At 35.4% G+C, this 23,692-nt stretch overlaps 1 protein-coding gene across 26 annotated transcripts in view; it reads left to right on the top strand.

Annotated features, from left to right (window-relative positions):
• Window positions 1–23,692, top strand: part of NRXN1 (neurexin 1) — a 1,147,797-nt gene that overhangs the window by 986,382 nt on the left and 137,723 nt on the right. For 17 of the 26 annotated variants that reach the window (XM_043603358.1, XM_043603353.1, XM_043603351.1 and 14 more), the window contains 2 exons: window positions 18,906–18,995; window positions 20,397–20,716. In XM_043603358.1, the coding sequence (XP_043459293.1) occupies window positions 18,906–18,995; window positions 20,397–20,716 (410 nt within the window). The remainder of the gene's footprint in view (window positions 1–18,905; window positions 18,996–20,396; window positions 20,717–23,692) is intronic. The other 9 variants (XM_043603364.1, XM_043603362.1, XM_043603360.1 and 6 more) reach the window with 1 other exon arrangement.

The raw sequence follows: 23,692 nt of genomic DNA, 5'->3' as shown, positions 1-23,692 counted from the left end.
AAAAATAGAAGTGGTTAAAGATCCCAATATAGCACAAAAAATGGTTTTTCTCCCTGTGATGGTGTGTTGATGATAACTTCATACTGTCTTAATGATTAAAGCTGAGGGAGTAATTAAGGAAGGAAGGTCAGAACCACTTCCTTCCAGAATTTGTGGGTTCCTGAGGCATGTCTATATTGTGACAAAAGGATGTTTTCTTTGGGAGTGTCAAGATGGCCTTAGAGATAGCAACATTCTGCAGATTCCTGTTTGAGTTCCCCTGGGCTCTCAAGAGAAGTTGAGTACAGTTTCTGAGTCTGTGATGATAAGGTGAAATGAACACTGTCCACCTGGACAAAACAGAGGTAACTGGTGGTAGTGGTGTGTAACTGTTAACTTTTAATAAAAAATCTGGGTGAACAGGTAGAGGTAGGCACAATTGAGTTTTATTTCTACAAAGATGTATATTTCTGATTGCAGCTGAATTCTCATTCTAACTATCTTATAACTTCCCAAGCCACCCTACTCTCCTAAACTCCTAACTTGTGTCATTAATAACATAGTTCACCTTATTACCCCCACATATCAAAATCTTTTAGTTAATCCCATCAGATCAGTCACTGGGTCCAATGGTAGGCACCAGTCCGTCCGCTAATTATTACTTCAAAGATTCCCCAGTTTCCATCATTCATTTTCTATCCTTGCTGGCATTATTTTAGAGATATAGGCCTTTATCACAATTGGACCTCTCGTTATCAGCTGTAAACCATCTATATTCATCTTTGGCCTGCATTATTGTAATCCATTTGCTATATAGCCAAGATGTTTATCTTCCTGAAATTGCTTTTATCATATCTCTTCCTGCCCTTCAATTCTTCAGTGGCTCCCTTAAGTAAGCTATATAAGAACAGAATTTGTATGGATGAAGAGAGATGTATAGTAGGGTTCAATGCCTTTCTTTGGGGTCTGATATTTCATAATTGGGGATTTTATTTTTCAAATTCTATTTTTTCTTTTTTACACACAGAAATTTTTTGAAAATCTGACTTTTCTTGCTTGACATTTTTCTAAATATTATGTTACCAATTTCTTGCCCTTGCAGTAGGAAACCAAGGATTACAGGTGTTGGGTTTTGTTTTTTTACAATATTTATCATTCCAATTTCATACTTTAAAATTTACTGTGGGTCTTTTTGAATATATCTAAAATCTATTAACTTTAAAAAGTAAATGTAATGATTAGGGGCGCCTGGGTGGCTCAGTCGGTTGAGCATCCGACTTCAGCTCAGGTCATGATCTCATAGTCCATGAGTTCGAGCCCTGTGTCAGGCTCTTTGCTGACAGCTCAGAGCCTGGAGCCTGGTTCGGATTCTGTGCCTCCCTCTCTGTCTGCCCCTCCCCCGCTCACGTCCTGTCTCTCTCTGTCTCAAAAAAATAAAAATAAAAACACTTAAAAAAATTTTTAAAAAGTAAATGTAATGATTAAATGTAATTAGAGTATTTCTGTGTGTAGCCAAACCAAAACAAATCAGAATAAGAAAGTCCGCTGTATTTGCCAATAATGTGTGATGATGCTCTTTACTTTTTTTAATTTCCTTTAAATATTAAATAATACAAATAATAGTAGTTTTATGACATTTTTTTCAACTCTTAATGAGCTATGGTACTTTCCAATTGTCTTCTAATCCTGTAGATCTCAAGAGACCAATGCATCAAGGTTATCAACCCCATCTTATATCAGTTGGGAATTGGACCAGATTCTAGCTAAAGTCTTTTCATTTCTACAGGTCTGTAATTTTGTGTAGTCTATAAAAACAATAGTAGCCATCTATTACCAGAAACTATCCAGGTGCTTTATACAAATCACATCTTATTCTTAAAAATAATCTCATTAATCCCATTTTACAGATGTGGTAAGACATGGAAAGAGTAACATGCCTTTAGTACTTACTGAAATTTGAACCTGGGATTTTCTAAGTCCCATAAAATCAAATGGACTTAATTATTTCTTTCCATGAATCTTAACACTCTTGTGGTTTAAATATTTGGAAAACCAAGATTTCACAAATTTAAAACTGGAAACTCTTTGTCTTGGGGCTGTTAAGAGGTGACTTTTCATTTTTGGTGAGAAATAATGTCATCTACATGTACTGCAACTTTCACCTAAATTATTGTGACAATGTAAAGTGTTTTAAAAGCTATGTATTCTTGATAATATGTTGTGTTATAATCCCTTAGGTTAGTCATGAGGTGAAATTTCTTAGTCATTAAATAAAATAACATGGCAACCCAGGGGGAATGGATGCCTGGAGCTAAGGTAGGGGGTGATGGAGCAGTGCAGGGGGTGATGGACTATAGCATGGGAAGTTGAGATGGAGACACAGGTCCCAGGAATATAAGAAGAGAGAGTTAAAGTCAAAGACAAAGCTTTCCCAACCCCTTCTATCAAAAATTTCCCCCAAGTAAAATCAGGCCAAAATTGAAATCTGGCCGTATGGGTGCCAGCAGTGAAATTGTATTCAATTTCTTAGGAAATATAAGACTTGAAATGATTGCATTCAGATAAAGCCCAAATCTTTTTGTTTTAGCACTAATTTGTGCAGTCATCTTTTTTGCTAGGCCTCCAGTTGTCTTTGGGTATTTTCAGTGGAGGCGCTCACCTGTATTGCTGGGTGGCTTCAGGGAGGTAGGGATACCTTATCGAAGTTGGGCTTGGAATTGGTGTCATTACCCACTAATAAGCATCCAGAGAGAAAGAGAACAGAGTAAGTCACTCATCCATTTGGGAGTAGATGATAAATATTTCAAGTTAACTGTGAAAGTTGCTATTTTTGTAGCTGTTATTGACTATTTAGCAAGCCCCCCAAAACCTAATTATGATCTCACAGAATCATTTTTTGTGTTTACTGAAAAAGATTCTTAAGGCAATTTTTAAGACTAGAAATTTGTGTAAATAATGTAGGCTTATCCTTTTGGGACTTAGAATTTGTTTTCAGAGTTTTGGAAGTGGGCACAATAAACTTTTTGTGATCTTTGTGATAGTCACAAAATTGAAGAAAACATCAGTATATTTTAGTAAAAGAATCTCACCTATATAATCATTAACATAAGTAGGAATTTATTTTATGCAGTGTTTTGTGTGTGTGAAACTTTTAAAATAAATTAGAAACTTAACACTATTTTTTAAATAGTACTGCAGTCATCTGTGTTAATGATGTTACAGGGGGCCACAAAGTAAAGGGGGTGGTAGGATCACTTTTTTTTTTTAGTTTAAGAAATTTCATTTAATGATATGAAATGTTAAATAGTTCCTTTGCAAAACTTGTTCTATAGACATAATGGAACTATATGTTTATCTATACCTATTTATACTTATAGGTATGTGTGTGTGTGTGTGTGTGTGTGTGTGTGTGTATCATGCTGATATTTATGTATTTCATGCTGAAATAAATTTCATCATTATCTTCTAATTTAAATAATGCAAGCTGTAAATTGGTGGACTTCATTCTATAACTGTGCTAACTACCAGAATCGTGGTGCAGACTGTTACGATTTAAAGCAAATCCAGAGAAGGACGAAATGCTTTCTCCGGCCAAAATTTATAATTAAAATGGGTACAATTTTGACATTAACCTGGTACTCTATTAAAATTCAAGTCCAGGAGTACTCATTTCTAGACTTTTTTAGCAATTATACCAAAATGTTATCATATCTGCTTAGTACCAAAGATCTGTGATTAGGTCAACAGTATATAACTTTAAATAGTTTTAAATTATCTCTCCATTACTTCACTAGGGCCTCCATAACAAAATACCATAGACTAGATGACATAAACAGGTATTTATTTTGTCGTTGCTCTGTAGGCCAGAAGTCCAAAGTCAAGGTGTTGGCAGGGTTGATTTCCTTTGAGACCTAGCTTCTTAGCTTGCAGGTGGCCACCTTCTCTCTGTTTTCACATGGACTTTTCTCTCTGGGCACATGTCCCTCCTGTCTTTGTGTGTGTGTCCAAATTACCTCTTCTTGTAAAGACACTGGTCAGATCGGATTAGGGCCTACCCTAAGGATGTCAATATAGCTGAATCTTCTCTTCAAAGGACCTATCTCTAAATACAGTTACGTTCTGAGGTACTGAGGGTTAGAGCTTCACCATATGAATTTCAGGGAGTGAGAAGCACAATTCAGCCCATAACAATCTTAAAGTATTTGAAGGGTCCTCATGTGGAGGATACCAACAAACTGTTTATTTCCGCTGAAATCAACACAAGGCCAGTTGGATTTTAAAGACTTTAGAAAAAAATTTAAATGAAATGTTAATTAGGCTAGAGTTGCACGACCCAATTAATTTAGCAATGACACAGCCTAACTATAGATGTGCTAGATTATAATGAAAAGAAAAGAAAAGAACATGTAAGTGGACAAATTCCAAACGTCCTTTCTAATGGAGTATCAGCTTCAACTTGGTAAGACATTATTTGTAGTTTTATCATTCTCTCCATTCTGTATTTAGTGATCCACTAAAAATCACAGTGGCTTAAATTTAAGGGGAATTAATGAAGGCAATAAAGAAATTCATAGTCTCATTCTAAGAAATGCAGTGTACTATTTCTTCTCTGTATCTACTGCATTCTTTAGGATGTGTGGGTCTTAATTGGTGATCTCCACCCAGGCTGGGAGTTATACTTAGGCCATCTGCAGGCGGCCAAAGTCTTCTCTTATCAGACTTGATTATATGGGAGCTCTCATGAGGATGTCTCCTGAACCAGAAGCAGCCCCATAAAGTATAGTTCCCCAGATCACAGGTGTTTGAGAAACCCAAGAAAAGATTTTACTTAGATAAATTTTGGACAGAATGGGTTTGCAAAGAGCAGCCATTGATTTAAAGAAATCCTTATTCCCTCTTGAAATTGTCCTTTCTTACCGCTTCATTACTAAGATTTTAAAATTAAGAGGAGACAAACCTCTTTCTGAGCATCCTGATGCACTCCCCCATCCTCTTAACCACTTTTTATAAAATAGAAATCTCCTAAAACCTAACCTGTGCCTGCCTTTCTCCTCTTGAAACGGCTGTCAGAACAGTGACATGCTTCACCGGGTGGGTAGAGAGAGAAGCCAGAGGAATGTCTACATGGTGAGAGATGTGTGTGTCTGTATAGCTGAAAGAAGAAGGAAGACAAGTTTGTCATATTAAACATATCAGAAAAATGTAATGGTTTAATTATAAAGATCTCCACAGATGACGACCCAAAGTCTTCATAAATTTGTCAAAGCACTATGAGATAGTTAACAAAAAAAGAAGTGAAAAAAACATGCCAAATCAAAAATTTCAGTCTTTTGGGGTGCCCAGGTGGCTCAGTCGGTTGAGCATTTGACTTCGGCTCAGGTCATGATCTCACTGTTTGTGAGTTCCGGCCCGCATGGGGCTCTGTGCTGACAGCTCAGAGCCTGGAGCCTGCTTCAGATTCTGTGTCTCCTTCTCTCTCTGCCCCACCCCCACTTGTGCTCTGTCTCTCTCTGCCTATCAAAAATAAATAAATGTAAAAAAAAAATAAAAAGATTTTTAAAAATTTCACTCTTTTAAGTATATTTGCACAGTTAGAACCATTGCTCATATCTTATTTTTCAATGGGTCTAAAATTACTTCCCTCATACAAATCCACAGACAGTGTATGTTAACAAGATGGCCTAACGTGTGTCCTCTTGACAACCCTACCTTCAGCATGGGATCATCAGTCATTAGCATTGGTGACCACATTAGAGGTCATACATTCTACCAACCTCATTTTACAGATAATGGGACTGTCTTGCTTTAGACTACCCAGTATCTACTTCTGTTTATAGTTTCTGCTGTAGCCCCCTCCTTTTTTTTTTTTTTTTTTTTTTACCGTAAGCCTTATGGGGGAAAAAGAAGAGATTGAGACATTATTTTTTGAAATGCATCCTTTAAAGCATTAATATACAGATTAAAATGTCATTTTGAGACTCAATGATATCTAAAGTTTTCCTGTTCCAGGAGCAGCTTTGTCACTCTCCTACTGCACAGAACAGATGGTGGTCTCCTGAATTTCATTTTCTCTTAGGACAGGTGCCTTTGGCTTTTTCTTTTTGTGTGGCTTCCTCAAGTTACTGACCTCCCTTCAGTTGTTCCCTTTGGCTTCTAGGTAGCCATGCATAGATCTCTGAGGATAAAGCTGACATTGCTTGGGAGAAAATGCAGTGGTTCATACAAAGCATCTTTGGGGTGGAAGACACTTATACGTCTATTTCCTTTATTTGTCTTCAGAAAGCAAAATTGATTTATTTTCCACTCCTCACATCTACCTCCTTCCTGATATCCAGATGAGTGAGAAGCAATTTCTGTCATCTGTGTATTCCTAGATACATCCTATTAGTCAAGTTAGGCCAGACATCAAATAATGACACAACCACAATATTTTGCTAGTATATATGGAGTGTAATACTCTGTGCCAGGTATTGTGCTAAGAGATTTACATAAATTACATCAGATACCCTTACAGATACCTATACTACAGATGAGAAAACTGAAGTTCAATACTATCATGTTTCTGGTTCCATGTTACAAAGCTAATCACTAGGAAAGCCAAAAAGCAGAGCCCAGTAATCCTTAACCATTGAGGTTTCTTCTTCCACTATGAATCTGACTACATGGGCTTACTTATAAAAAAATCATTGCTGGTATGCAAAACACATTTTTGTTAGGGGTAAGCCATTTTAGGATTTTAAGTTCAATAGTATTTGAATTATCTATAAAAATATTATTTTATTTGAGAGTTTTTACATTGTATAAGATTGAAGAAGGCTGGCAATCAACCAACAGCTGTGTTCCAGCCTGTCCTTTTCAGTTTCAGAGCATGTAATCTTAAATAATTTGTGTACAGTTGACAAATCCCATCTCTTAATTGAAAAAAAAAAAAGTCTTCCTGCATTCCAATTACAAATGAAGGAGAGAGATTTAAGTCCATTGAAAATGAGATTAGAATGCAATAGTAATCAGACCTTTCTTCACTGGCGAGTAAGGAACTTCCTCACTATCATTTATAGTCCATATCACACTATAGATGAGACATTTACTTATTCCTTCTTCTTTACATTAGTCTAAATATTAAGAGGAACCGATTAAAAATCAGGGTTGGTGTAAGCAGGTAGAAAATTAAGCTGTACCACGTAATTTTCTGATTCTCATAAATCAAGAACTGGGGAAAGGAGGCTTAAATATATGTGTAAGTTCTTACTAGGGTGGATAAGCTTAAATGTTTTGACATGATTTACAAGGTATTTAAGATACTTATATCTTGGAAAATGGCAAAATGCCATTTTTAAGGTAATGTGGGATTGTTCTTACATTTAGTTTTCTTTTGCTCATCACCAAGTGATGTCTGTCAGTGGCCCTATCTGGTTTTGTAGCTGTGAAACTATTCTTCTGTCTTAAATGCTACACAGCTAGCACAAAAGAACTCTTTAGTATGCATGATAACAGAGTATGACCTTTAATTTATCAGAGTGCATTCTTTATTTTGTTATCTGCTTGTCCCTGTTGCTTTTTATTTCTTGTTGCTAGTTTTTGATATGATACTCCAGGCTCTTTGCATTAGGACCTCAACAACATAGAAAGACAGGGGAGAGCGTGTAAATCACTGTTCATTCCCCATAGGCGATGAGATCCAAGGATCACAAGGTTACCTCTACTTTTAATTAATCTGATACAACAATATCCAAAGTAAAATTTTTGAATGTAAGTAGCCAATAAGAACAAGTGCTTCTACAAATATTTATATAAAGGCATACTTAGGGGGCACCTGAGTGGCTCATTTAGTGTCTGACTTCAGCTCAGGTCATGATATCCCAGCTCAAGGGTTTGAGCCCCGCGTGAGGCTCTGTGCTGACTGCTCAGAGCCTGGAGCCTGCTTCACATTCTGTGTCTCCCTCTCTGTCTGCCCCTCCCCCTGTGTGTGATCTCTCTCTCTTTCTTTCTCTCTCTCAAAAACAAACAAACAAACAAATAATTAAACAAATAATTAAAAAAATTTAAGGCATACTTAGTTTAATTCAACGTAACGGGGGCGGGGGAGGCGGGGAGCACAAAGAGAGAAATTTCTTAACCCAGTTAGATGTGAACTAAGCTTCTGATTTCTTCCTCAAAATAGTGTTGAACTCTACAGTAGACAGCCTATGGCCTTCATAGCAGTCTCTCAGGAAGATATTGTTTAACTGGATACAAAGGACTGCTGTGGTTTAACTGGATAGAAAAGGAGCTGGGGTATCATCAGAAACATTAGTCTCGAACAGACATTGCCCTACTTGAGCAGTCTGTGCTCTCTCCAGCTGTTTAAGTGGGCTGACTGGTGAGGTACTTGGGTTGTGCCACCCTCTCTTTGTAGAGCAGTACGTTAACATACTGCATTTAATTTATAGAAAATGATGCTTTGATTTTGTAAGGAAATGGTGGGAGCAAAATTGAAATATCTGTAAACATAGTATCAATATGAAAGTAAAATTTGAAAAAGATTATCCATAAAAAGATCATCCATAGGATGGAGACATCCTAACCGAAATATTTTCATTTTTTTTTTGCATATTGCCCTCTAATTCTTGCCAACTTTCATCATATTTTATTAGTGGTTTTAACATTGTGTGTATTACATTCTTCACCTGGTAGAAATATTTGAACTATTTTCATTTGTATTTACAATTAGTTTGAGACTCAATATATTCTGCTAGAGAATATATTTATTAAAAATAGATTTAAAGCTGGGGCGCCTGGGTGGCTCAGTTGGTTAGGGATCTGACTTCGGCTCAAGGTCATGATCTTGGGGTCCGTGAGTTCAAGCCCTGCGTCGGGCTCTGTGCTGACTGCTCAGAGCCTGGAGCCTGTTTCGGATTCTGTGTGTCCCTCTCTCTCTCTGACCCTCCCCGTTCATGCTCTCTGTCTCAAAAATAAATAAATGTTAAAAAAAAATTTTTTAATAGATTTAAAGGTGTATAGCTTTATGAAATTGAAAAGAAAAATCAATCACCAACCTTTTGGGATTGATATCCCCACTACAACACTTTTTTATCTAGCTATTATTTCAATAAAATGTAGACTGTGATATAGGTAAAATCCTTTGCATTCTGTCACACCTTCTGTGTCTTTCTAGTCCATTGTCCTCTCTGAACTTCTGTGGAAACTACAGTTCAAATAGTGGTTAATTAGATACCTATGCCAATGTATCTATTATCCTGACCTTTCATTTAACTTTCCTCACTCTGCCCCTCATGACTCCCCAAAGTGGAAGCTCTTTAACAACAGGATCTATGTGATGGATTGATGTATGCCTGACATAGTCAGTGCTTATGTATTGACTTCATTGAGTCAGATTGCTTTCCTAATGTCTACCTAAACTGTACTAATGAAACAAGGCATTTAACTATTGGAACTAGAGAAGGAAGGTAAAGTCTTTTGTATATATGAGATATGTCTAGGAATGGTAAATGTGGGTACATGCATTGGGTTATTGATGAATGGCATTTAAGCACTGGGTCCTTCGAGATGTGTCAAGGGGAAGCAGAGATAAGAGGTGAGCAGAGAAGAAAAAAGAAGGAAATATGAAGTCCAAGCAAAATTCACTTTAGCATGTTGCAGAGTCCCATCCCTCTTCCCACAAGCCAACAAAACACAGTGGTCTTCTCATTCATGACTAGGACCCTCTCTCCTTTTCTAACTTGTCTCTTGAGAGGGTAAACATCAAAAAAAGCTGTGAACTTGGTGGATTGTTATGCCTGGGGCTGTTCTGATAGGTAAGGGATTAAGATCAAGGATGCCTGGGGTATTTTATGTCTCAAGTGGCTTGCGAGGCAGGGCATCCTCATGAAAGGAAAATGAAATACTGCTTCTCACTGGAATCTCAACTTGTAGTAGATCTTAGATTGCTTTATTTACCTGCTTCACTATCTTAATCTATAAAGTAGATTATATCCTCCTGATAAATCCTCAAGGATTTTGGAAGATTACTGATTTTGTGCACCCAAGAGGGCAATCTCACGCCAAACTTCACAAGGCAGAACCTTTATAAACAGGACCATGACATTTTCCATTATACAAGAGAGTGCCAAAAGGATTAAAAGGAAGATGTTGGACCTTTACCTCTCAGGCTGCTTGAGACTTTTTTTTTTTAATTTATTTTTTTAATTTTTTTTCTAACGTTTATTTATTTTTGAGACAGAGAGAGACAGAGCATGAACGGGGGAGGGGCAGAGAGAGAGGGAGACACAGAACCAGAAGCAGGCTCCAGGCTCTGAGCCATCAGCCCAGAGCCCGACGCGAGGCTCGAACTCACGGACCGCGAGATCGTGACCTGAGCTGAAGTCGGATGCTTAACCGACTGAGCCACCCAGGCGCCCCTAGACTTTTTTTTTTTTAATAACTATTCTGAGGCACCTGGGTGGCTCAGTTGGCTAAGCATCTGACTTTGGCTCAGGCAGTCTTCTCACGGTTTGTGAGTTCGAGCCCCGCATCAGGCTGTCTGCTGTCAGCACAGAGCCCCCTTTGAATCCTGTCTCCCTCTCTCTCTGCCCCTCCCCCACTCACATGCTTGCTCTCTCTCTCGATCTCTAAGCATCTAAAAATGCTTAAAAATAAAAATAAAAAATAACTATTCCATGGAATAGCTTAGGAGTCAAATATACCTGGGTTCAAATGATTCCTCCATCTATTTTGTATGACATAACACTAGTTACATCATCTATTTGAGCCTCATTTTTTTAAATCTATAAAATAGGGGTGCCTGGGTAGCTCAGTCGGTTGAGCATCTGACTTTGGCTGAGATCATGATCTCACAGTTAATGGGTTTGAGCCCCGCATTGGGCTATGGACCAAAAGCTCAGAGTCTGGAGTCTGCTTCAGATTCTGTATCTTTCTCTCTGCCCCTACCCTGCTTGTGCTCTGTCTCCCTCTGACTCTCAAAAATGAATAAACATTTAAAAAAATTATAAAGTAAAAGATACATGTACTTAATATGAGGACTAAATGAGATAGCCTATATGAGTCAATAGCACAATGCATACATAAAACATAAAAGTCACTCAATGCATTATTATCCTATTTTCAGATAGTCTTGTATTTTCTCTAACTCCTTTACCTACAGACCACTTTCATACTTAAAAAATGGGTTTTTAAAAATACATGAAACTTGGGGCGCCTGGTTGGCTCAGTTGGTTAAACGTTTGACTTTGGCTCAGGTCATGATCTCACAGTTCGTGGGTTCAAGCCCCATGTCTGGCTCTGTGCTGACAGCTCAGAGCCTGGAGCCTGCTTTTGATTCTGTGTCTCCCTCTCTTCTCTGCTCCTCCCCTACTCATGCTCTGTCTCTCTCTCAAAAATAAACATTAAAAAATAATAAAATAAAATAAAAATACATAAACCTTAATTGTAGGCTTACTAGTTTGTTTAGTCCTATTGTCAGAAAAGAAGCACTTTTAAATATTGGTGGTTATATGTTTGTAATTACATGGAGTCTTAAATGTCCAGATGACAATCTAAATCTATCACTATTTTATATTAGTCATGAATCTAGTCTGCTCTCATGGCTAGAAGATCTATAATTTCTACCACCTGATGTTGTGGAGATCCAATTCTGTGTCATTTTTACCTCGGTTAAAGGAAAGACATTTTCTTTGCAACCAATTGTTATATTTATTGATGGACTTTGGAAAATGTTGGTGGGGAGTCTACAATTCAATTAATTTTCAAGAAATCACCCACCTAAAATCACTCTAGAAAAAGATATTCTTGGAAATTATACATATTTCTGAAGATTCATTGAGTCTAAGACTATGTCTCTCCCATATGGTTCATTAGAGAATGGAGGTACTTGCAGAAATTTCTTCCTGATCAAATCAACTATCAGCTATCCCTACAATTAGAAACAAAGGATCCAAAGTTGGTATTAATTTCTCTGCCAATATATTTGCACCATAGTGGTCCCAACTTCAAGTTACATGCCATTGGCTTATGTTTAAGCACAAAACATTTTATGTAAGAACTTCCTTTGGCCTATTGTCAAAATCGTGATTGATGAAAGAGGAACAAGATTAGGGAGTCGTCATATATATACCATCAGTGTACTAACAACCTTACTGATTTTTGGTTCTTGAATAACAAATACCATAGGGCTATGCAAGAGATACCCCTACTGGATTCATTTTCCATTGAGGAATCATTTATCAAGTTGTTACCTTGTGCTCAGCATGTGCTATGCACAAGGTATATAGCAGTGAACAGATGTACTTGCAAGGAATCTAAAATCTCGAATCAATTTCATCATGATTATAGATACTGCTACTAAGTGTTATAACAATGCATAATGGAAAGCTCTAAGCTAACTAGGTGGAGGGGGTGCACAGGGAATGCTTCCTTGAGAAACATCTAAGCTGATATTTAAGGGAAAAATCAGTTGGCCAGACGTGTGTGTGTGTGTGTGTGTGTGTGTGTACATGTGTATTTACGATGGGAGTGGGTGAGTATGTTAGGATACACAGATACAGGAAGCTTGCAAAGCAGATAAAATGGCATCTTTAAAAAGAATTAGCTCTGCTAAAGGAATTGAAAGAAGTGCAGAGTGACTAGAATTTAAAGAATTAGAAATAAGTGGTTCAAGATGAAGCTGGAGGAGGCAGGAGACAAATTGATGCATATATTGTTATGCACATATCTTAATGATATAGCAAACAATGTAATACACAGACAACTATTTTCATTAGAATAGCTACATTCTTTCACAAGTGTGTTCCTCAAAGTATCTATGATGTTCAGAATCTACTTATTTGAAACATTACCAGCTAAGTTAGGTATTACTGTATTAGAATGGTTTGCAAAGCCATGATACATACGGCATTTAGTTGGAAATTATGTGATAATGCTGCTTTTAAAACTGGAGTAATTTTACATAACTATGTTAAACGTTTACATTACTTTGTGTGTCTAGGCGTATCCAATAGCATGTTCTCAGTTAAGAACAAAAGGTCTAAAAACAAACTCCTATTCTTCTCTGGAAGTATATATAGCTTTTCAGAATGCTTTTGTGTTTCCTTTCCCAAAGTTCAAAACTCAGGAAAAAAAGAAGTCTTCAGAAGAACCAAGTATCTTTGTTTTTACTTTCATATTACTTTGGACAAGTGTTGGGTTCATAGCATTGCTTTCTTTTTATTTTTTTTCCACAAGTATATTACTTTGTCATACTGAAACTGACACTTTTGTTTCTGAGGAGAAATTACACATCAGAGGTGAAGATTTATGAAAATGAGAGGAAAAAAACTATGTATTAGCAAAGTTCACATAGCTTTTCTCTACTGACCAGTAGTCATAAAAATATTATTACAATTTTATTTCTCTTTGTTCTTGGAGTCCCACAATGAAATTTAGCTACAAGTCAAGGATTTGAATTTTATTACTCCTTGCTGCTTACCTTGATTCTTTGAAATTAATTTTGTTTCCTTGAAGTCTGAGGGTTTATACAAAATTAATATTCTATAATATGACCAAGTATTATTGGTTAGATAAGAAAATGAAACTATCTGGGATTCAATCAAAATAAAGAATGTTGCAGTCTAAGTCTGAATGATCAGATTTTCCTTTTTATTCTTCACCCCTGGAACCTTGTTTGAAATATCCATTACATTTAGCACTTTATATCTAAATGGCCATTCCAAATAGAGCTTGCACCTAGACATTGATTCTGGTGGTAGGAAGCCTACCTTTTGTCAAAAATACTGAATCCTGAAACTAATATAATGTTTGTATTAATTACAGTCCAATTAAACATTAGTTAGTTAGAAAACACTGCATTCTTTTGCAAATCAAAGAAAAATAAACCTAAGTTTACATATTATTTCATTGGTTGGAAATTACTTCATCAGAGAAATGAATGTCACTGGTGACATTTTCAGTGGAGGTCACCAACATATTTAACCAACATAAAATCCGCTGGAAGAAAAAAAAAATAAAAGGAAAACCTCTTTCTACATTTAGAAGGTAGGGTGAAGTTAGGGTGAAGGAAGTATGTTTTAACTATTCGATGAGAAGTTCTGTTATCATAAACTAATTTATAGTCTCAGTAGATTGCTCTGTTGATCTGTATGCTTTTTAAAAAGTTAATTCTTCTTGGACTCTTTAATGATTCCAAAATGAATAGGTCTTTTATAAGTGGGTCATTATTACTATATCATTACCTCTGATTTAGGAAACTTAAAGATGAAAATAGCTTCCCCCAAAGATTCTCTTTGACTTGACTGGAGTAGTCAGGTACATTCCACTGATTTTTAATCTCTCCTGTCATTATAAGCCTCTTCCTTTGACCATGCTCAGAGAGAAAATGTAATGTTTCTACACATCTACATGTTTGGTATTAGATCCCAACCCTTTCCATAGGAAAGAACAGGTCATTGGAAACTATATTTATCTTTGACCTTTCCCAATCAAATTGGTTGTTTTGTGTCCTTAAATACTACATGCAAAGTTTAGATGTATATCAAACTATGGCCAGGATTAAAAACGAACACAGTCATACCACATTACAGATTGTTTCGCAAATAACATATCATTATGAATTTGTGAAGAAATAAAATGCATTTTGAGCAATTTCTCAAAATAATATACCTCAATAATGACTTTTCATATGAAGCTTGTTAATGAAAATCATGAGATGCAGGCAAAATGTAGGCTTATTCCTGGTGAACCTAAATAATCTGAACTATATCATACCAGTGGAACTCATCTGTCAGGAAGACATCATTACAATACTCTATTCAGATTTGTCTTTGGTTGATAGTGTATTAATATATAGTTTTGTCACGAGAAGTCATTAATCTTTTATTCTAGTAGAAGAACAAAGAATCTGGAAACTAAAGTAAACATATGTTGAACACGGGGTGCCTGGGTGGCTCAGTTTTTCAAGCGTCCAACTTTGGTTCAGGTCATGATCTCACAGTTTGTGGGTTCGAGCCCCATGTTCTCAGCTGTCAGAACAGAGCCCGGAGGCTGTCTCAGATTCTGTGTCTCCCTCTCTGCTCCTCTCCCACTCATCCTCTGCCTCTCTCTCTCTCTCTCTCTCTCTCTCTCTCTCTCTCTCTCTCTCAAAATAAATAAACATTAAAAAAAATTTCTCTTTAAACATGTATTGAACTGAAATGAGTACCATCTGATTTCACATCCATTACTTCAACAAAGACTAAAGTCTGTCATTTGATTTCAAAGTCAAATTTCTCTTAAAAAAAAAGTCTCTGAACTAGAAGGCATCTGATAGTCATGGTTGATGGGGTTGTATGACCCTGTTCATGTGGCTACCTTTTTAAAAATTATCACATCTTTTTATATCTATTTCTGCTGCCTACTCATTTTTATCTTTGTTGTTGTTGTTAGTTGACCTTTGTTATTCATTGGAAATAATGGTGTTTTTATTGTTTTAGCTGACTCTCATCAAGGATCTTTAAAAGCTATTGTTGACTTAAATCATGTTATATCCAATAATAATAATAATTGCTCTGAGTGCCAAAGGTATGAGAGCAAATTGCATTTACCTGTGTATATATGCATTAACATGTTTTTATGTGCTCTTTTTCTAAGTTATCAAAAAAGAATATACAAAGCTATTAGTTCTCTCCACCTGTCTTACTTAGGGCTTTTCTACTTCCCTGACTATAATAACTACGATTACTTATTTTGTGGCATGAAGCAGTTATTATTAAGCAAATAATGAACTGATTGTATAGATGTTCAAGTCAGTGACCATCATTAAAAGAAATAAAATTATAAATGAAATATGTGATATCTCATTTAGAAAGTCAAAGGGAAGCTCAGCTATGTGCGATTTATTCTCTGGGCAGAGTATTTCCTTTCTTTTTCTTGTGAATGTTGTTGGGCTCTAGGATGAGATAATGGTTCCATGGAAGCTATGAGAATTGAAAAAAAAAGATTTCCTTCACCACCTCAATCTACAGATATTTCACAGGAAGTTATATGATAGGTATTGTGTTCCACCAAGAATACAACAATTAACACCACACACAATACCTGACCTGATGGAACTTCAGAGTTCAGAGGAAAATATTTATTGAATATGCAATTATAAGGTCACTGCCTGTTTCCAAAGGGCATGTATCAGGTGCTAGGGAAACATGCAGTCAAGTGTCCTAATCTAACTTGATGACAGCTAGGAAACACCTCCTGAGGAAATAATGCTTCTATCAAGAAGATTCCATTAATGAGTCATGTTTGGCTAAGGAAAAATGGAAATGGGGTAAGAGTGAGGAAGAGTATTTCAAATAAAGGAAGCTACAAGTGCAAAAGCCTAGAGGAAAAAGGAGAGCCTTAGAAGAATTGAAAGAAATCTCATGAGGATGGAAAGAAGATGGCAAGGCAGTAGCAGTCACGAGATGAGGAACAGGAGGTAGTAAAGGACTAGATCATGGAAGTACTCATAAATATCATCAGGGGTTCGCGATTTTATACTAAAGGCAATGGTAAGGGTTATAATAGACAAATGAAATGCTCAGGTTTCAGCTGACATGTGGAGAATGGGTGCAATTGATTGCAGGGATGATGCAGAAGGGTCTGTTAATATCCTATAGTAGTAATTGGGCAAAAGGTGATTTGGAGCCTAAATTTGGGTGGTGTCTGAGGGAATAATGAATCATTTCTTATGATGGGAACACTCTGGCATGAAGAACAGCATAAGGAACCACCTAATTACAAAGTCATCAGGAGAATTATAACAATGTGAATTGATATATGAGTGTTGGCAGACAAAGAAGTTAATAAAGGATATGTGTTTTTGAAAAAGTATTTCATGTTTGCCTATCAAATTATGCACATAAAAATGTGTTGATCACATAAATCACATATAAGCCAAAAACACATACTCATCATTCATCACACTGCCTTAAGATAACCAATATCATATTTTAGTGTATTTTACCAAACATACATGTATGTAAGCACACAGACGAGAACACAAATTGTACACTCTTTTATTTTTTTATTTTCATTTTTTTAAAAAAGTTTTTAATGTTTATTTTTGAGAGAGAGGGAGGGAGAGAGAGAAAGCACGAGCTGGGGAGGGGCAGAGAGAGAGGGAGACACAGTATCAGAAGCAGACTCCAGGCTCTGAGCTGTCAGCACAGAGCCTGATGCAGGGCTCAAACCCACGGACCAAGATCATAACCTGAGCCAAAGTCAGATGCTAAACCAACTGAGCCACCCAGGTGCCCTAATTGTACACTCTTTTAGAAGAAAGATAGGCTTGGAATTTAAGCTATTTGTATCCTTGTTTTTGTCGTTGTTGTTATTTTCTTTTTTTTTTCTAGATTATCCATATACTAAAAATATCCCATAGAATAAAATGTATTTTATAACTTTTTAAATGATTACATAATATAAAGAAATACATATCAATGTTCTTATTAAACTATATTTGGGACCACTTTGATGTTTACATTCTTTTTTAAAAGTTGAGTATATTTGACACACAATGTTAACATAATTTCAGGTGTAAATTTTAAATTAAGTACTAATATTACATTTTAAATTAAGTACTAATACATGAAATATTTTAGTCAAATAGACATTCAAGGGAAAAATTGATAAGATCTAAATGATAGTTCTTTTCTAGTTCTCTAAAAGCGTGTGACCAATATAATGGCGGGTTTATTATGGTAAGTATAGTATATAGTAAAAATAGTATAAGACGCACTTACAAATTTTCTGAGAAAAATTTATATCTATTATTTTCTTGAGCAAAATGCTCCATTCCTTTCTTGTCAGCAGTACTACCTTTCAATGTTTGTTTCTCCTCTGAGTTTTCCTCTGAGCTTTTGCCAAGACATCTTAGCTCAAATTCCATGTTAGTTAATTTTCACAGAATAGAAAAACTTGCAGTATTCACAATTGAGCACTGAGATGGCAGCTTGGATTCTTCCTAGGTGCGTTATAGATCAAGAGTACATTCATCTATTTGCAAGCATTATTCAAGGTCAGTTTAAACTGTGCTTCTATCAGATAATGTTTTGTTCAAAGAAGCGAGGCTCCCATGTAGTTTGAATCTTTGAGTAGGAACCACTGTTTGTGGCTTGTATTTGTTCCTTACACTGTCATGCCTTTAGAATAGTTTAATAAAAGCAGATACTTGAGAATAAAAAAAACATTTTTTTTCAAATGTTATACACTTCAGCATGTTAAGCTTTAAGTGGAACTGAAGGACACTCAAATGAAGTCACTTTTGTCAAAGCCTTTTCCTATAATAACAAATTTGGATGATGCAAGATGTATTCCCTTGTGATGTCCAAGTGATTGATAAATCAATTTGTGTGGAATATACAAAAACTATTCAGACTTTGTGGTTTCCTTAAATGAGATGAATAAGAATTTCTATTTTCTGAATAGGACATAAAGTATTCTAGGCCTATTTTAGATTCATCAGTGTGCCAAAGATGGTATTAAGTTTGGTGTTCATAAATTTCTAATCTGGAATAAGAGGTTGAATGTATTTTGAAAACTTAAACCTGTTTCACCTGAACATGTTTAACTAGTTAATAAGAAACATCAAAAAGACAAAACCCTGAGATCAATGGTCATTTTTTTGTAAAGCTATTATATGCTGTTTAAATTGGTTGTTCGGGTCTGTCTATAACATAAGTTCAATAACCTAGCTCAAATGCAGATTTCTAATTTTCAATTAACATAGGAATAATTTTGTTTGCTAAAATAAAATAAATGAATGAATGACAAGTCTGAAACATGAAATGTTCTAGGTAGAACTTTTTAAAATTCCAAATTTCAAAAAATCATGTGGCAACTGTATAGCTCAAGCTTTAAGTATTAACTTTTAACCTTTGACCTTACAGATTTTAACCAATGAAATGTCTCTTTAAACTTTAAAGGAAACAATGATAACGAGCGCCTGGCGATTGCTAGACAGCGAATTCCATATCGACTTGGTCGAGTAGTTGATGAATGGCTACTCGACAAAGGTAAAAAACATTGATTAAAACTTCAAATAAAAAAATAATTTGAACATAACCAAGTAGTACTTCATTGTAACACTAATAAACATAAAAAATAAATTTTCCGTAAAACTAAATTAAAAACAAATTTAAAACAGTAAAATGTAGATAGTAATATTTGCATACCTTGTATAATAATTTCTATACATTTTTAGACGTACCAGCTGTTTAATAATCTTACCCTGTTAACTTAAGGTTAAAGGGACTGTTAAATATAATCCACTAACTCAATCTATGAAGGTACTCACAGCAAGAATTAACCCAAAATGATAAATCATTCATAGATTATATTACATGTTCCAGCCTCTAAATTATTAACTAAAATATATGTAGTTCTGATATCTTTATTATGGTCCTGAAAAAAAAACAAAACAAAAAACAAAACCAAAACAAAAAAACTCTTGGTTTAAACTCTAGGCATCTTAAATAGTGGGCAATATGGATTGCCAGTCAAAATGAAGTCCCTTTAACGTTTGCAACCTTCTAAGAGCATTTGAGAACAAGCCCTAATTAAAACTGAACTTAAAGTTGTGTGCATGCTTTTTATGAGCAGAGAGCAATCTGCTAAAACCGGATACTCAATTTGATGATATTGGTACTGTTGCTGAGGATTGCTGTTTGATGGAAATGTGCCATGATTTCTCCATCGGTTTGTGTATCATTCCTGAAGCCGCTTTTTACATCTGAAGCTATTTTTTTTTTCATTTTGTTTTGTTTTAATAGACTTGCTGAAAGCCAATCAGAAAAATATTTTTGGATTTTTTTTTTTTTTGTCTCTGACATGCTTAGTGTAAACCATGCATTTCTTTTCAGTGTGATTGCCGGAAAAATAGAATAATTCAAATAACAATGGACTATATCTTCAAAAAATAAACATTTTCAAAGACTAGTGTATAGATACATATGGCCATTACATGAACTATGAAATTTTTATCATAAATTTAAAATTAGATTTAGCTGCTTTAGATTAGTTTATGCCAGTGTTAATTTTAGAATGACAAATACTTGAAACATTAGCTATCTCACATTTTTTTTAATTTGACAATTTAGACTTAAGAGACCAACAGTATAAGATCTTGATGTAAAAGGGAAAAGGGATCCACTAAAAACTGATTTATAATATGTATCTTTGATTGGTCTTTTAGCAAAAACACTACATTTATGATAAGTTGAGAATTTACAAGTATTTGCCAATGATTATGCATTTCATGGACACCTCATTTATAAGCAATGAATTATGAGTCAAATGCCTCTCTTATAGTTTATTGCTCTCATTATCCACCCCATGAAAGATCTGTTTTATCATCCTTTGTAGAATGTAGAGTTCACAATCAACATTTTTGCATGTATGTAATATTATTTTTACAGGGCGTCAGCTCACAATCTTCAATAGCCAAGCAACCATAATAATTGGCGGGAAAGAGCAGGGCCAGCCCTTCCAGGGCCAGCTCTCTGGGCTTTACTACAATGGCTTGAAAGTTCTGAATATGGCAGCCGAAAATGATGCCAACATCGCCATAGTGGGAAATGTGAGACTTGTTGGTGAAGTGCCTTCCTCAATGACAACTGAGTCGACAGCCACTGCCATGCAGTCAGAGATGTCCACATCAATTATGGAGACCACCACAACCCTAGCTACTAGCACAGCCAGAAGAGGAAAGCCCCCTACAAAAGAACCCATTAGCCAGGTGAGTACGTGGATTTCATTCCTTTGTCTGGGAACTTTGGTTATGAAAGTAGGCTTTTCTGCATAGGTGTCTTTTCTAAAATGGGATTGTTTCTGACCTTGGGTGCTATGGCTGTCTTTCAGTCTTGCTTAGCATAATGTACTCAGTTTGAATGTGAAATGTGTATAGGCTTTTAATCTGAGATTTGTCGATTTTTGTAAACTGCTTTGTGTTGGTTTGTTAGCTACTAGCTGGTAGTCTTGATTAATAACTTTGGTCTAGCCCAAGCTGAGGGGATTGTCTGCTAATTGCACAGGGTTTTCACTTTTTAAGTTAAATAAACAAGTAAATTAGTGAAGTACTTGAAGGGCCTTGTTTGTTCCGGCTCAGGACATCATCAAAATAAAATAAAGCAAATTTGAAGAGAAATCACATACAAAACTTCTATTATATTTTAAAGTGTCAAAATTTTGAACTGATAGCCTTCTGGTTCTCATGATGAATAATAAGGCTACCCTTTCACTGTTGTTGACATGGTAAATTTTTATCCTTCCCTTCAAGTTTCTTCTGACTGGTCTAAAAAATGAAATTGACATGAAGCAGATTCATAGGAGAAAAAAAAACCGTTTAATTATTTGTACACAGTCTCAATAATAAAATTGAGACCCAAATAAATGACTAAGGCAGGCAGCTTTTATACTTTTTTAGCCAAAGGAACATAAACCTGTAAGAAATTTACAGGGCAAAAAAGAAACCCTTAAGTTTGGGAGCTTCAATTAGTAGGGAATTCTAAAGGGATTTGGACTGGGGTAATAAATTAGTAAAAGTAACAAGGTTTGTTTATATAGCCTTCTTGGCTCTGTATTCCCAATGTCTGGTGATATGGATGTCTCTTTACTTCCTGGTACAGAGAGGACACCTTTCGTATGGAAGATTTATTTTCTGCTTTCTGAAGACAAAGGGGCATCCTAGTGTTCTTGCGCTGGGTGTTCCTTAGGTAACTCTAATTCAGAATAATCACTGTACCTGCCCTTGATCCCCACACTGTCTATGAGAAAAATGCACTGTTAGTTTATCTGAAGACAAAGACCCAAAATATGGTACTTAAAAACTGTCTTAGGCTAACATACTTTGTATTATATGTGGTTAGCTGCCCTTACCTAGAATCCACTTCAATGAACCTATGTCTCATGTCTAAAGTTTTTGAAAAATAGAGTTTTAAATGCTAAACATTTGCAACTTAATGCAATCAAGGTATACTTAGTGATTGCCTACTGTGCATCAGCCACTGGCATTACATCAGTGAAGACTAAGGAAAAGAAATCTACCTGCCTCAGAGAGTGCTGTAAGAATATTACTAAAATGCTATTAAATGCTACTAGATCCCTATTGACATTTATACTCTTTGTGTATATTCTGTTGTTATTTCTTTCAGAATTGTGTGTCTACTTGGCCTAAATTGTTTCCTTCTGTTTTGTTTGTAATAGCGAATGTGTGTCTCTTGTAGATGCCATATAAAGCTTTTCTAAATACATGATCCTAACTTTTATAGAAAACTTCATTCTAAAGAAACAATAATGACAACAATTATTTTTACATTTCTTTTATTTCACGTGTTTGAGATACACTTAAGTGTCAAATTTGGAAAGAGAGTAGAAGAAAGTGAATTCTGTTCATATCAGCACACTGTCTCCTAATTAACATATGTTTACCGGGGAAAGAAGAAAATAGATTCTGATTTTTACTTTCAGTAGAAGGAGCAAGAAGAACAGGATAGAAAGAGAGAAAATATATTAGGAGAAGAGAGATAATAAAAGCTTTATAAATCTGTAAATTCATAAAGGTAGTATTGCATATTATGTGCCAATATGCACTTTCTCTCTGTCTGTCTCGTCTCTCTCTCTCTCCTTTTATTTTTTATTTGCATTTGACCACAAAGTACAATGAGCTGTCACACAGGGTATTCATCAGTATATATTTATTGATCATTCTCCATGTGCCATACACTGTCCTAGGCACTAGGGGGGACATGAGCAACAATGAACAGAAACCCCTGTCCTTAGGGAATATCCATTTCAGTAAGAATGTGTGCTCACATTATAATCTATCTGTTGATTTTCTCTATCTTGTTTAGGTTTGTAAGATTGTTAATAATAACACTTATTCCCTTGAATAAAGACTTACGACTTTAGAACTTTACACAGATTTATACATATCCAGCAGCTCCATTTGTTATGCTTTACTGATGCTTCATTAATGATTTGTTATTGTGATTGTTGGTTTATGATTTATTTAACAATAAGCAAATTATTGGGGCACCTAAGTGGCTCAGTTAAGCATCCACCTCTTGACTTCAGCTTGGGTCATGATCTCACAGATTTGACAGCCTGGAGCCTGCTTCAGATTCTCTCTGCATCTCTCCTCCTCTCTGCCCCTCCCCCGCTCACGTGTGCACACACTCTCACTCTCAAAATAAATAAATAAACATTAAAAAAAAAACCCAAGAAACAAGTTAGTAAGGTGAATTTGATATAGGAAAATGAAATACAATGTGACCTTTAGACTGTTTCTTTTATATAAAGTAATTCATAAGAGGACATTCTAGGATAACCAGAGTTGGAAAAAAGTATCAGAGATTTTTCTTTGTAGTCTTATTTCATCATTAAAGAAATTACTGATGCCTGAATTCCTAGGTAAACTCGATGTATCCCAAAATAAGAAAAGACTTACCAGCCTTTTCTAAAATGTATTTTATCAATTAGTGACTAGTTTTTATTAAGAAATTCTGTTTTTTTAAGAAAACATATAAAATAGCTATTGCATTTGCAAGCTAAATACCTAGAAATAGGGAAATAAAAAGTTATGCATTTTATAGTATTAATTAATGTAAAAGGAAAACACTTAACTACCCATTAATTTCCAATGAAATGTTTCTTTTATTATAAACTGTTACATGTTTAAAGACAGCAGTGGTTTATAGAAGTAAATGATCTAATC

This window comes from Prionailurus bengalensis, chromosome A3 (assembly GCF_016509475.1).
Source record: "Prionailurus bengalensis isolate Pbe53 chromosome A3, Fcat_Pben_1.1_paternal_pri, whole genome shotgun sequence".
Taxonomy (NCBI): Eukaryota; Metazoa; Chordata; class Mammalia; order Carnivora; family Felidae; genus Prionailurus; species Prionailurus bengalensis.
Note: the sequence above shows the minus strand (reverse complement) of the source record. Positions and strands in the feature narration are given on the sequence as shown.